Genomic DNA, 15,966 nt, shown 5'->3' on the forward strand with positions numbered 1-15,966 from the left:
TAAGAAAGCTATTGTTGCTGATAGTAATGATGTTGATATTAATATTGTTTTTTTTTTTTGCTTTTCTTTTCCTGTTTCTTGCAGGTGATCCAGTTTCAAGATAATATCAAACCCATAAAGCCATCATGCAACCTGCTGCTACCAACTTAAAGGTTCCTGCACCCGGCAGCACATTCACACATTCAAATGACTTCAAAAACAACAGCGGTAGTGAAAGTGATGATGATAGTATTGATGGCAATACTGATGGTGTTAGTAATGGCAGTGGTGCTCCTGGTAGTGGTGGTGGTGACGGTGGTGGTGGCGGTGGTGGTGGTGGTGGTGATGGTGGTAGTGGTGTTGTTGATGGTACTGGTGATAGTAGTGTTACTGGTGGTAATGGCAGTGGTGGTGGTGATGCTGGTGGTGGTGGTGGTGGTGGTGGTGGTAGTAGTGGCAACGGTAGTGGCAGTGGAGTTGGTGATGCTGATGCTGCTGCTGCTGCTGGGCCATCTCCAACTATCTCACCCCCTACAATTTCCAGCCCTCCTAATTTGCAACCTGGTGCACCTACTTCTCCACAGAACAGTCACTCTTCCTCATCATTATCACCTAGCAATAGAGACAGTAGCCCTAGCAGCAATCCCAAAGTCATGTACTCCATGCCATCAATGTATTCCTCAGTAGGAGCATCTATGCCAATGGGATTAAACAACAACCAACATCAGCTGCTCAACAGCTTCTTCAACCAGGATTTCTACTCTGGCCAGTCTCAGTCAGGAGCCACGTGTTCTTCCACTTCCTCTATGCTCGGTTTACCAACAGGCATGATCTATCCATCTGAACACTACACTAAATGTTATCGTCGGAGTTTCAATGAACGGAAGCCTTACAAATGTGAAGTTTGTCGGAAAGGTTTCTCACGGAGGGTAAACCTAAACAATCACGAAAAAGCCCCAACAGGGGAAAAGCACTTTTATTGTGAATATTGTAAAAAAGCATTTGCACAGAGGGCTCACTTAAAAACTCATGAATTAACCCATACTGGAATTAAACCTTACACCTGTTCCTATTGTGGCAAGATGTTTGCACAGAGAGCCAACTTTGATAACCATCGGAGAATACACACGGGGGAAAAGCCATACCACTGCAATTTCTGTGAGAAGTCTTTCTCACAGCAAACCAACCTAGACAACCATGAACGAACACACACAGGATTGAAACCTTACCGCTGTGAATTCTGCTCGAAATCTTTTTCTCAACGTACTAACTTAGATAACCACAAACGTATCCATACCGGTGATTTGTTTCGTTGCTCGTTTTGTTCAAAACCGTTTACACAGCAGATAAATCTACGTAACCATGAACGTATTCATACCGGCGAGCGACCGTATGCATGTTCTTACTGCCCTAAAGCGTTCTGCCAACAGACAGAACTTAAGAACCATGAACGCACACATACAGGCGAGAAACCATTTATCTGCTCTATTTGTATGAAAGCATTTAGTCAGCAAGGTAACCTGAAAATACACATGCGAATACACACAGGGGAAAAGCCATTTGTGTGTGATATCTGCTCCAAAGCATTTAGCCAACGTACTAATCTGGACAATCATAGACGTATTCACACAGGAGATATGTTTAGATGTAGCTTCTGCTCGAAAGAGTTCAGCCAACGTGTGAACCTGCGTAATCATGAACGCATTCACACAGGGGAGAAGCCATTTAATTGCTCTGTGTGTTCAAAGTCATTTAGCCAACAGGGAAACCTCAAGAACCACTTGAGGACACACTCTGGTGAGAAACCTTACAGCTGTGAACTATGTGGGAAATGTTTTGCTCAGCGGACCACATTAGATAATCATTTACGAAGTCATGCCCTTGCTGCAGCAAAGCAACAAGCTGCTAGAGCTGTTCCAAACAATTCACTTGTAACAAATACTACCAATCCTATCAACAACAACAACAGCAGTAGTAGTGGTGGTGTTGGGGTTGGTGTTGGTGTTGGTACCAATAATGCCAGTAATAATAACAACAGCAGTAATACCGCCAACCACAGTCGTTCTAATGCAAACCATCCCCATGGCAACCATGGCCCTCCAGATAGCCAAGCTTTTAACAAGTCCTTCAACTGTGATATCATTGTTCCAACACCTCCTATATCTAACCGGGGTCTGTCTGGGATGGGCGAAAACTCCAACTACAACCACAGCACAGGGGGAAATCATAATAAAAACAGCCTTAAGAGTTCCGACACCAACCAATCACAACCATTGAGCCATCCTCATCACCAATACTCCTCTCCCCACTTCCTCTCACACTCCACACACCCACTGCGTTCACATATAGATGATGACCGCAATCTGCGGGAGTCACAAAGTGGGGGATTCCGGCTGCAGCCACCTGCTGTGTCCTCCTCATGGTTAAACTCTGCCTACTTGCAGGAGATGCCTGCAAACTGGGAAAGTAACTACTTGTGGTCAAGAGGTTTTCCTATTGCCCCGATATCATCCAGTGGTTGGAATAATGTCACAGCTGGCCTCTCATGTGGGAGGAAACTGAACAGATCTAGAGATCTTTGCTGATCCATGTCATCCATTGTGAAATGTCCATGTTAGAGATGGTGATTGTATCTAACAGATTTTTGTGGCATTTGTCAACCCTTGTCTTATTTTCATACACACGCATACACATCTACTTAAAAAATACATGCATGTATAAATATATATTCATTCATACTCACTCACATGCATGTATGTAAATATACATAGACACACATATCAGTACATACACACATCCACACATGTACACACATCAATGCATACATACATTAGAACATATACTTATTGATTCATCCACACTGATCAATACATTATATACACACACACCCATGCACACATACACACACACACATATATTCATTCACATGCTCCAATACACACATATATACATTTATTTTATGAGTGCATTTGTCTTGCAATATGTATACATACACACAAGTATGCACTTAGTGATGTTTTGAGCTGTCCATTCTTATTTGTTTAACATATATATATGTGTGTGTGTTTGTGTGTGTGTGTATGTATGTACAGCACTCACACTCTTCAAGACCTTCACCCTTTCTCTCTCTCTCCTGCCACCTGGACCACCAATAACTAACCCTTCCAATTAGATGTTCGGCCCTCCATTGTTGGTTGCAACATACCTGTATCATCACAGATCTGTGAAGTCCTTCTTTCAGGCAGTCTACCATGCTGTTGAGAGTTAGGAAATTGTAGCTCAATACCAGCACTACATAGTGCAATCTTCTAATTACCTGAGTAATGCTGTATGTCATGTGAAGAACCTGTTTTGTGGAATTATTTCGATCCCTATGATAGGCTGCAAACCCAGCATTTCAAAAACTTCATGTCTGATTTTATCTTCATGATTTTAAGTTCACATTTCTGAGGTGTAAGTTGCAATTGATAAAAAGTATATATGCATATATATAAATGGGTGTGTGTGTGAGAGAGAGAGAGAGAGAGTTTGTGTTTATCCATTTGTTTAACATCCATTTCTCCATACTAGCTTGAGCTGGACAAATCATACAACTGAGACATTTTTTCATCAGTAGATGCCATTCCTGTCACTATTCTCTACCAGTTTTGAAGCAAGGGACTTTTTATTCCACACATCTTTGAAAGGAAAGTGCTAGCAAATGATTTGTTGACTGGGAGTGCCAAGAAAACGCCATTTTTGGCTCAAAATTTTTCGTGTGAAAGAAGGAATCCAAGCATTCACACTGACATAAACACACACACATTTCAAATATGTGGGTATGTGAATGTATGTATATGCATATAAATACGTACATACATACATACATGGTGGCTGCCCCCTCGTTATCGAGTATGGCCATTGCATGAAGCTTCATCAATGTTGTTATCGTGCAATACCTGTGCAAGAAGATTTTTTTTAAAGTGAGGAAAGGCTGTGCACTTAGTCAATCTCACTCACTAAGCAACAGCAGCCATAATCCGAAAAGAAGAACAAGTCAACATCATCAGTAACCACTGAGCCGCAGGTTTTATGTTGGAGTTATCCCAGTTACCTGAGTTACCTTCTCCTAGAAGGATGCCCTAACAAAGGCTAGGAGTCCTTCACTCCCAATGGTTTAACCGCGCGATCAGGTATTCAGTCCAATTATTTCTATGTCCCCGCGCATGATACAGCCCTAAGACATTTATTGGATGGCCATTGACTCTCAAGAGTTCCTCTGCCCTTTTGACGGGTTTTGTTTTTCATCCCACAGGGTGTCCAATAAACACCCTCCTCACCAAGCAAGCTTGGTGGGGTTGCCGGTTTAGTTGCCGACGACCCAACCATGCAACAGGTTGTACTGGGTTACATGTTACCAGTAGCACTCGAAAGTGACCTGACACATACATACAGAACAATATAGCTACCATTTACCAATCTCCCTCTTAGGGCATTGATTGGCCTGAGACTACTGTAGAAGTTACTTGCCCACATTTGGTATGCATTAAGATAGAAATCAAGAATACATATTAACAAAGTGAACTCTCTATTCACAGATAAATGTTCTCTCTGATGAGTTCATCAGCAATGTAACAGCACTAGTCCTGTAAGAGTTTTGTTTTTAAATATATTATACATATAAACGTGTGTGTGTGTATGTATATGTATATATATATATATATATATATATATATATTACTCACCTACACCCTCACACATACATACTCTCACATAAACACACATATGTTCATGTACACTCAACTTACATCTCTGAAACCTCAATGTGTGTAGATATGTCTAAATATTTCACTATTGTAAATAACATGATATTGGTCAGTTGCTGCTTCAGCACCAATTCTGATTACTCGACAACAAATATAGATCAATTTGTAACAAACTGTCACATTAGTTGGGGCCTGATCTAATATTTTTTAAAAATTTCTTTTTAATTCTAATCACAAACTAACTTAGATGAGCTTAAACAAGTCAGTTAATTATTAGAGCTTTTAGCTCATAGTTTAATTTTAATTTCAGACTTGGAACAATTTAGAAGTGTTTAGATCATTCATAATTATGAAATAGATATTATGGGTAACTCTTAGACTGTGAATTCACAAATGAAATGATTTGCAGTATTTAGTTCCATTTCTTTACATTCTGTACTCAAATAACACCATCATTCTGGGGCCAATATTATAAAATACTACCCTATTATTAAAGTCCAGTATTATTGACTGTACCCCTCCCCTGCAAATTTGAGGCCTTAGAAATCATAATAATTATTATTTTTCATTTTCAACTTATTTCAGTCATTGAACTGTGACCATGCTGGGGCACTGCCTTGAAGAGTTTTAGCTGAACAAATTGATCCAAGTACTTAATGATTTTCCCTTAAGTCTGGTACTTATTCTATCAGTCTCATTTTTGCTTCTTATTTTTGCTAAACAGCTAAGTTACAGGAACATAGATATATCAACAGCAGTTGTCAAGCAGTGGGTGAGATGAGAAACACAGACACACTGACATTTATATATATATATATATATATATATATATATATATATTTGACTAAAGGCAGTGTTCCAGCATGACCACAGTCAAATGTTGAAACAGGTAAAAGAATTAAAGAAATATATATACATGAATGTGTGACAATCTATCAAATTCACTTACAAAGCAATGGTCAATCTGAAGTTATAATTGAAAACACTTGTCCAAAGTGCTGCACTTTGGAACTGAATCCAAAACCATTGCAAAGTTAGCTTCTTAACCATATAATCATGCCTGACAAATTCTCACTCAGTTCCTTTTGTTTTTTTTTATCTTTCTAGCATCTCTTGTATTCATTTTACATATGATATCCACTTTTGTCCCCTGTCTAGTTAGATTGCTTTTTCTTACTGTTGACCACTCAAAAATGAAAGTAGAATCCATCATCTGTCAGGTAAATAGAACCAAGTTGTCCTTACTTGGGTACATAACACGAGAGGCTGTATCATCTCTGGAACTTATGAACATGCATATGCACACACACATACATATATGGTCATTAGTTTACTGCCACTTCTAAATTATGTGTGTGTGTATAAATGATAAATATATACATATATTTATATATGGTCATCATATATGTTTAGGTGTTTGCAAATATTGGCTATCAATTCTATATCCATAGATAAAAATTATCCATACAAGATGAAAACTATCCATGCAAGCTGAAATTCTGAGTTGGGTTGATTAGTCACAAATTAAAAATAAATTAAAGCAAAGAAATGAAGTTTATGGGATTATCTTCAATTCTTTCATTACAATTTCCATACAACATGAAAAATATATTTCATGAATATTAATATATAAGGTGGTGTGCTTGGCAGAGTTGTTAGCCTTGCCAGGCAAAATGCTCAGCAGAATTTTGTCTGTCTTTACATTTCCAGTTCAAATTCTGCTAAGGTTGACTTTGCCTTTCATCCTTTTGGAATCAGTAAAATAAGTACCAATTGAGCAGTGGTGTCAATCTAATCGACCTATCCCTCCCCGAAAATTGCTGGCCTTGTGCCAAAACTTAAAAACAGTATGAATATATACAGCAGTAAGCTGATGGAATCATGAGCATACCAGGCAAAATGCTTAGTGGAATTTCATCTATCTTTAAATTCTGAGTTCACATTCTGCCAAGGTCGACTTTGCCTTTCATCCTTTTGGGGTTGATAAAATAAGTACCAGTTGAACACTGGAGTTGATGTATTCAACTTAACCTCTCCCCAAAATTGCTAGCCTTGTACCAAAATTTGAAACCAGTATTAATATGAAAATAATTAATTCATAACATTATTATAATGTGTGTGTGTATGTGTATATATATATATATTACGGAGATGTACTCGCATAGCAAGTAATTTGATCTGAGATCGTGTGCTGAAACGAAAACAATTGCAGTGTGGAAGGTGTTTATAAGCCATTTAAGAAACACACAAAAGCCGTTCGATTCACTTCAACATTTAAGTTTAATTTGTCAAAATATTTTCGTCGCTAAAATCCGCGACCTGTTCACTGACAAAGTCCGTGCTGCATCACGGTATATATATATATATATGTATGTATGTATATATATATATATATATATATATATATATATATATATATATATATATATATATATATATATATCAAAAAAGGTCATAAGGCCAGTTTCCCATGACATAGCATGGCATATATATTGCAGGATTACTCATTTTTGCCAGCTGAATGGACTGGAGTCACATGAAGTGAAGTATTTTGCACACAAGAACACAATGCAGTGTCCAGTAATTGAAACCACAAACTTATGATCATGAGGGCAATATCTTAACCACTAAGCCATATGCCTCCACATATACTATATATATATAATAATATATGTACTTTTATGTATGTAAACCATGTGCATCTCTTCAAACTTAATTCCAAAAGAAACATTATTTTTGAAACTTAGTCTGAAGAAATGTACATGGTTTATATTGAAAAAATATGTTTAGTATGATATTATAAATTCGTTATATTCATATTGATATATAAGGCGGCGAGCTGGCAGACATGTTTGTCTGCCATTACATTCTGAGTTCAAATTCCGCCGAGATCGACTTTGCCTTTCATCCTTTCGGGGTCGATAAATTAAGTGCCAGTTTCGCACTGGGGTCGATGTAATCGACTTAATCGCTTTGTCTGTCCTTGTTTGTTCCCTCTGTGTTTAGCCCCTTGTGGGTAGTAAAGAAATATATATTCATATTGATATTAATATTTCTATTCATGAGAAGACAGTGAGCTGGCAGAATCTTTAGCATGCAGGGCAAAATGCTTAGTGACATTTCATCTGTCTTAATGTTCTGAGTTCAACTTTCCCTTTCATCCATTCAGGGCCGATAAAATTAGTACCAGCACTGGGGGTCAATGTAATGTAATTGACTTACCTCACTCTCCTGAACTTGCCATTTCCAAATCTGAAACCAATATTTCTCTTCATGAAATATATTTCTCATGTTGTATGGAAACAACCGTAACTAAATAACTACAGATAATACCATAAATTCCACTTTTTTATTTGATATGTGTGTGCATGGTCATTTGTTCATCATCATTTAAGCTTAATCAAATCTTAATTACTAAACTTAGACTAGAGTAAATATGTCTGTGTTCTATAATAGTGATTTGATTCTGTATATAACAAAACTTACAATATTTTTATAATATTGAGTGCGAACTGCTGATATTCTTTACCTGTCATTATATATCACCTCCTTCTCCCTTTATTCTTTGTTTGATGATCTCTGACATGGTATTGCTACTCACTGATTGTAAACGGAATATTGCTACCCTCAGTATATTTCTGGAAAGTGCGTTATTCTCATAGAGATATTCCTCAGTCTATAATATTATATATAAGTATCATCACTAATATATAATATTATATATATATATATTTGTAAGGTGGTGAGCTGGCAGAATCATTAGCATGCTGGGTGAAATGCTTAGCTGCATTTCAGCCTTCTTCATGTTCTGAGTTCAAATTCTGCTGAGGTCGACTTTGCCTTTCATCCTTTCAGGATCAATAAAATAAGTACTAGTTGCATACTGGGGTCAATCTAATCAACTGGCCTACTCCCCCAAAATTTCGAGCCTTGTGCCTAGAGTAGAAAAGAATAAAATAAGTACCAGTTGAGTACTGGGGTCAATGTAATTCTCCAAAATTACCCCTCCTCCAAAATTGCTGGCCTTCTACCAAAATTTGAAGCCAGTATATATATTTGTCATCACTAATATACAATATTATATGTAAATGTCATCAGTTGTATATAATCTAGAGTCACTGCCACCACACATTTTCTCACTGGAATATAATTATGATTTCATAAGGTAATTCCACTCACCATTTTGTACATATTTAGTGAAATCTGACTCCTTTCTTTAAGAGGACATTTACATGTCTTTCAGCTATCACCGGTGATATCTCTCTCTCTTCTTCCTCTCTCTCTCTTCTTCCTCTCTCTCTCTTCTTCCTCTCTCTTTCCCTCTTTGTCCCTCTCTCTATTTTTCTATCTATTTTTCCTTAGTCAATGTTCTCCATGCACAAGATAAAGTTTTCCATCATGTGTATCCTCACCCATATATGTCTATACATCACACACACACATTTTGTAGTACTGCAAAAGTGCTCAATATACATACATATGTGTGTGTGTGTGTGTGTGTGTGTAAATATATATATATATATATATATATATATAATATATATATATATATATATATATGAGGGAGCCCTTTTGTGGTACTTAAACTGTTAGAAATAACAGCCAAATTCCCCCCAATCACACTACTGTCATTGGACAACATGGTCTCTGATTTGCCAAAAGGTACCTATCTCATGCCTAGAACATCCTTGATCATAGGTCTACTGAATCAGAGAAGAGAAAACAAACAAATGTAGAACATCAATGTCCATATATATGTTCTACTCTTTGTATATATCTAAGTTTGTTGACTACTGGAGATTAGTTGTACAACTGTTGTGCTGATGATGCCTGTTGAACCAGAAACACCTGTCCACAACTGTTTTCTTATCTCCAGACAATAATGAGTCTGTCCTTTTTCTTAATGGCATGTCAACTTTGAAGAATTCTTGATTATTGAGATTATTGGTCTCAGTTGCCATTTGGTAATGACACATCCTCTAGAAGCAGAGATAATTGAAATAAATCTAAAATTGAGTTTGTATGGGATTTGATATACTTGCTTTTGTCTATCTGCTCATATCTTTTATCTTTTACTTGTTTCACTCATTAGGCTGCAGCGATGCTGGGACACCACCCTGGGGAATTTAAATCGAACTAATGGGCCCCAGTACTTAATTTCTTTTTAGGTTTGATACTTATTCTATAGGTCTCTTTTGCTGAGCTGCTAAGTTACTGGGATGTAAACGCACCAACATCAGTCATTAAGCAGTAGTGGGGAATAAGCACAGTCACTAAGACACACACACACGCACATATACAATGGGCTTCTTCCAGTTTTTGTCTACCAAATCCACTCACAAGACACTTTCACAAGGTGAATCATGTGGTTGTGAAGCAAGCTTCTTACCACACATCCATACCTGCACCTATAAATTTGTGTGTGTGTGTGTACACATACATACAATACATATATCCATATAACACATACATCAATATAATTCTTATCATCATTGCCCATATTGCTTTGCTTTCTTTTTTCTTTATCTATATCATTTTACTATGCTGGCATAGATAAAACTGATCTGTTTCAACACAGTGTCTCACCATTTGTCAAGGCCCCTTATTATCTAATACACTGACCATACTATATTGCCACTTGCTATGGCAATATGCTGTGAGCTGGTTCACAGATCAGAGGGAAAAAAAGATTTATTTGTTGTCACACAAGTCATATAGGCTAGAGGTCACGGTTCACTTAAGTCCTAAGTCATATAGCTGTGGCATAGTTTTAATGGCATACTACCCTGCCTATCACCAACTACTTTATAGAATGGACTGGTTGTATCTCATAACTTATGTATGTATGTATACACACAACAGTACAGACACATATAGTAGGCATCTGCCACCATATATATGTATGTATATCTTTTTATATATCTAATATATAGTCACCATGAATTTATAAACTTTGAGAGAATAAGGAATATTTCTTTTTACTTTTTTTCTTTTAATGGTTCATGAAGTACAAATAAAGCTACGAAAAATAGTATGTAAATATTGGGTATAGATACATATACACAACATAAAGTGTATGCTATATACACAACAGATCTGTGATCTTGGCAATCCTGGTGCTCTTTATCTACTCACTTCTCTCTCTCTCCCTCCCTCTCTCTCTCTCTCGCTGTATATATATATGTGTGTGTATGTGTCACTTTCTTTCTGTGTATCTTTCCTTCTCTCTCCTACATACTTCCATTCAAAACTAAACAGTTTATTCACTCATATATGCATACATATACATATGCAAACACATATATATATATATGTGTGTATATACATGCATACACACATGCAAGCATAAAATCTCTTACTCTCTTGCACACACATTCATGTTTCTATTTGCATGAGTATGTGTATATACACACACCAGTAGAACAGAGGGCAAAATGGCTTGTGACATTTGGTGCATCTCTTTATAGTCTTAGCTTAAATCTTACCAAAGTCAGTTTCATTGTTCATCTTTCTGGGATCAATAGAATAATTACTTGTCAAGTTCTGGGCTATTGGAGTGGTTAATAAATTTTGGTCAAATGATGCTGGGGTCAGTAATAACTCACTCAATGAGGGTGAGAGAATATAATCAAGTCTTTCCTTTAAACAAACATTTTATGGTTTTGTGCCTATGTTAGAAATTATATATGTTTGTATATCTATATACACCTGCACACACAGATATACATCAATATACACATACATCTATTTATGTGTGTATGTACGTGTGTCTGCATATATTTGTAACATACCCATTTGTCTGTGAATTCATTGTTCTTAACTCTTCCTCCTAAAGTTTAACAGCCGGTCTTGTATGGCCTAAATTCTAATAAAACCCTGATAAAATGTACTCATTCTAATAAAATGATAAAATTTAACCATTTCTAATAAAACTTATCCATTCTAATAAAATTTAACCATTTCTAATATAAATGGCTTATAAAAACTGTTTAAATAATTTATTAACATCATTCAGTATAGATAGTTTTATAAATCTATTTTGTTTTTATTTTCTCTAACTGCTTTTAAGATAAGGGAAAGTGACAAGCTGTCAAAATCGTTACCACTTTGGACAAAATGCTTAGCAGCATTTCTTCTGGCATTTTATGTTCTGAGTTCAAATACTTCCAAGACTGACATTGCCTTTCATCCATTCAGGGTTCATAAAATGAAGTAACAGTCAAGCACTGTGGTTGATGTAATCGACTTACCCCCTCCTTTTACCTAAAATTGTTGGCCTTGCACCAAAACTTGAAATCATTAAGAGAAGGGGATAGCTAACTACGTCAACCTTTATTCTTGATTCATATTTCATTTTATCCTTTTGTGGGTTGATAAAATATGGTACAAATCAAGTACTGGGGTTGATGTAATCAGCTAACCACATCTCATTAAAATAGATGTCCTTGAGCTTAAATTAGAAATAATTATATTTACTATTATAATGTGGATTGGTAGAACATAAGACAAAATGGCTTGCGATATTTGGTGCATCTTTTTATGTTCTTAGTCCAAATCTTACCAAAGTCAGCTTCATTGTTCATCTTTCTGTGATCAATAAAATAATTACTTGTCAAATTTTGACCTGGTGAAATGGTTAATAAGTTCTAGTCAAGTGATGCTGGGGGTTAATAATTACTCACTTAATAAGAGAATATAATCAAGTATTTCCTTTAAACAAACATTTTATGGTTTTGTGCCTACGTTAGAAGTTATAATTATCATTATCATTATTATTATTTTTATTATTAAGGTGATGAGCTGGCAGAACCATTAGCATGCCAGGAAAAATACTTAGTGGTATTTCGTCTGTCTGTGTTCTGAGTTCAAATGCTTTTCATCCTTTCGGGATCGATAAATTAAGTACCAGTTACGCACTGGGGTTGATGTAATCGACTTAATTCCTTCCCCCAAATTTGAGTCCTTGTGCTTCCAGTAGAAAAGATTATTATTATTATTAAGACAGCGAATTGGCAGAATAATGCTGTTAAGCATTTTGTCTGTCTTTACATTCTGAGTTTAAATTCTGCTGAGGTCCACTTTGCTTTTTCAGGGTTGATAAAATAAGTTGATGTAATCAGCTCATCCTCTCCCCCAAAATTGCTGCCCTTATGACAAAATTTGAAACCATTCTCATCATTATTACTATTCATTTAACCAATTTATCTAAGTATATGTCTTATCTTAGCTCCATCCCACAGCTTAGAGGTGCCCCTAATCCTTTACAGGGTCTCCAAGACTTGTAGGAGTGGGGAGGAAGATATCCCCAAACCAGAGACCTGGCCCCAATGTGGTCGTGTGGTAGTGTTAAAATGTGAAACAAATTGAGTCTGTCACTCAAATGATGAGAGGAAGGAGAGAGACAGCAAAAGAATTTTAAACTTACAGTATTGGCATTTTTCTTCCACCCAAATTTATGGAATTTTATTAAGAAAATTCTTATTTCTAATAATGATTTCTTGTATTGGCACAAAACCATTTTTACTTTTAATAATAGCAAACTTTAAAAAGCTCATACAATAACCATCACTAAAACCTGAATTTAAAATATTCTTCTGCCAATAAGTCCTTCAACATGTTAGAAATACCAGCCAAATATTTCTTATATTGTACAAAGTTATGGACATACTGGCTAGTGCAATCTTAGATACTCTATCATATGGTCATGGCTGGAATGCCTTTCATATTAGGCTTGCTCTTTCATTGGTGTCCAAGGGCTAAACACAATATTAAATCATTTTTGTCTCAAGTGCCAAAATGTTTTTAAATCACCAGAATTAATGACTTGTTCATGTGAAGTAAACGTGACTTTCAAATGGATAAGTGAAAATCGGAGAGTCACTACACAGAAATATGTATGTGTGTGTGCGTGTGTATATATATATATATTGTGTGTGTGTGTCTGTGTATGTATGCTTTTTTTTATGCCTAGTTGAAGAAAAACACCTTAACATAAATTGAAGGATCACTTAATACCTTTGAATATCACATATATTTTATTTTTACAAAGGCACCTAAAGCCAAAACTTTGAAGTCACTCTCAATCTTTTACTTGTGAAAAATATATACATACATATATATATATATATATATATATATATATATGTGTGTGTGTGTGTGTGTGTGTATGTATGTATGTATATATATACACACATTTGTAGAAGAGGCAGCATATTGGATTGTCTTATATTTTATTGAAAATTCTTTAATACTGAATACATAAGTGATTATCTGAAAAAGTAACTTTTAATACTATTAAAGCTAGGTACAGACACTATTAGAGGAAGCTTATAATAACTGTATGTTATTGCAAAACTTAAATGATTCTCATTGACTTTATATATTAGAATTACAATATATATATATATATATATATATATATATATATATATATATATATATATATATATTATATATATATTATATATATATATATATATATAATATATATATATGTATATATATATATATATATATATATGTATGTATATATATATGTGTGTGTATATATATATGTGTGTGTGTATATATATATCACTAAACAGATTTCCCTCTTTAAGTTAGCAGAAATCAACAGCATGTGGTTGAAGCCAATCTATAGGTGTATGCTGAATTTAATAGGTTGCTCCAGTCTTTTAACCCTTGTGTAATGGGTCTTGACCAATCATAGTGAGGACTAAAATTGAACCGAGTACTTAGCTAGCAACAACTCTTTCAATATCCATTTATCATTTGTTTGGAAAGGAAATAAACCTTTGGAATTCATTTGTATTCAATTGCTAACATTAAAACATATGACCACAAGTTTCAGCATAATCTCCTTGACTTGATAATTGAATCAACCTCCATAAATGACTGGTTCTTATTGACTTTTATGACATTTCTGTTTACAATATACTGTAAGTCCTGTCTCAAGTCCTGAAACTCAAAGAACTAGTTGCCCATTTTCCATGGGGGATAAGTGACTAAGATCACAGGGCTACTCATTTACAACTGAGTGGACTGGAGCAACTTGAAATGAAGTGTTTTACTCAAGAACACAATATACCACTGAATCCAGAAATCGAAAAAATGATCTTGTGATTGTGAAAGTAACACATTCTAACCATGTGGCCATGTGCTTTCACTTAAAACACACAGAGATGAAATTAAATAATGGTCAGTGAAGGACTTTACTATTTCTGTACTCCGTTCAAACTGAATCCACTTTGGTACTCTATCAGTAGAATTTGGGAATACAAAACCCTGGCATTTCTACTTCTTACCATTGCTAAACTGCGTGGCCAAATTTTAACTTTTCACTGCAAGTAAACAAAGCAATTATGAATTATCACCTAATTAGCAGAAATAGCAGTATGTTAGTGTAAATGCTTCAGCTTGTAGTATTAACCCATTAGCATTCAGATTACTTTATTTATTCATATTGTTTTGAATTAATCATACATTATCTTGTAGCTTTGAGATTTTGATAATGCATTTGTTTACTTTCAAAATGACATTGAAGGGCAGTTGTGAGAGGTTTGATCTGATCAGTTTCAACATAATACAGGTAGAATATTTGGGCCTGATATGGCTGGTTTGAATGCCAAAAGGTTAATCTTGTTAATCTGGGATCAAATTCTGTTAGAATTCACTTTTGACCTTTGCCCCTTCTTGGCCAATAACATAGGTAGCAGTAATTTATTAGAAGAGTCATTTAAGCATCAGACATATTGCCTTACTGTATTCATTCTAGCTCTCTACACTTTCAGGTTCAAATACCACTGAGATCAAGTTTGCATTTCAAGGGCAATAAGTTGAGTACCAATATTGTGCCAGGGGCCATTTCTCTCTCTCTCTCTCTCTCTCTCTCTCTCTCTCTCTCTCTCTCTCTCTCTCTCTCTCTCTCTCTCTCTCTATCTATCTATCTATCTATCTATCTATCTATCTATCTATCTATCTAGCTAGCTAGCTAGCTAGATAGATAGATAGATAGCTATTTTGTGTCCTCTCTTCATAGAAGAAATCAAGTGTGGTCAAACCTAGAGAAGAATGGGCTCTGCCAGGTTTTTAAAAAAATAGCTAAAACATGCCATGTCATAACAGTCCAGCTACACTCCCATTAGGAGTTGAGGCATCAAGACTAGGTAAAGTGAGACTTCTCTTTAATAATATATTACCTTGCCTTGGGGCCAAAACAAGATAGTTATAAAAAGCAGTAAAC

At 35.6% G+C, this 15,966-nt stretch overlaps 1 protein-coding gene across 1 annotated transcript; it reads left to right on the top strand.

Moving 5' to 3' along the window:
- The first annotated feature begins 396 nt into the window (after positions 1-396).
- LOC118765936 (zinc finger protein 2-like) lies at positions 397-3,874 on the top strand. The gene has a single exon (XM_036508798.1). It carries the CDS (start codon positions 633-635, stop codon positions 2,562-2,564), a length of 1,932 nt encoding a protein of 643 aa, XP_036364691.1. The 5' UTR covers positions 397-632; the 3' UTR covers positions 2,565-3,874.
- The last annotated feature ends 12,092 nt before the right edge of the window (positions 3,875-15,966 follow it).

The sequence above is a fragment of the Octopus sinensis genome, linkage group LG14 (assembly GCF_006345805.1).
Source record: "Octopus sinensis linkage group LG14, ASM634580v1, whole genome shotgun sequence".
Classification (NCBI taxonomy): Eukaryota; Metazoa; Mollusca; class Cephalopoda; order Octopoda; family Octopodidae; genus Octopus; species Octopus sinensis.

Excerpts from the sequence above, each read along its gene's own strand:
- LOC118765936 (XM_036508798.1), top strand. The coding sequence starts at position 633 with ATGTACTCCATGCCATCAATGTATTCCTCAGTAGGAGCATCTATGCCA.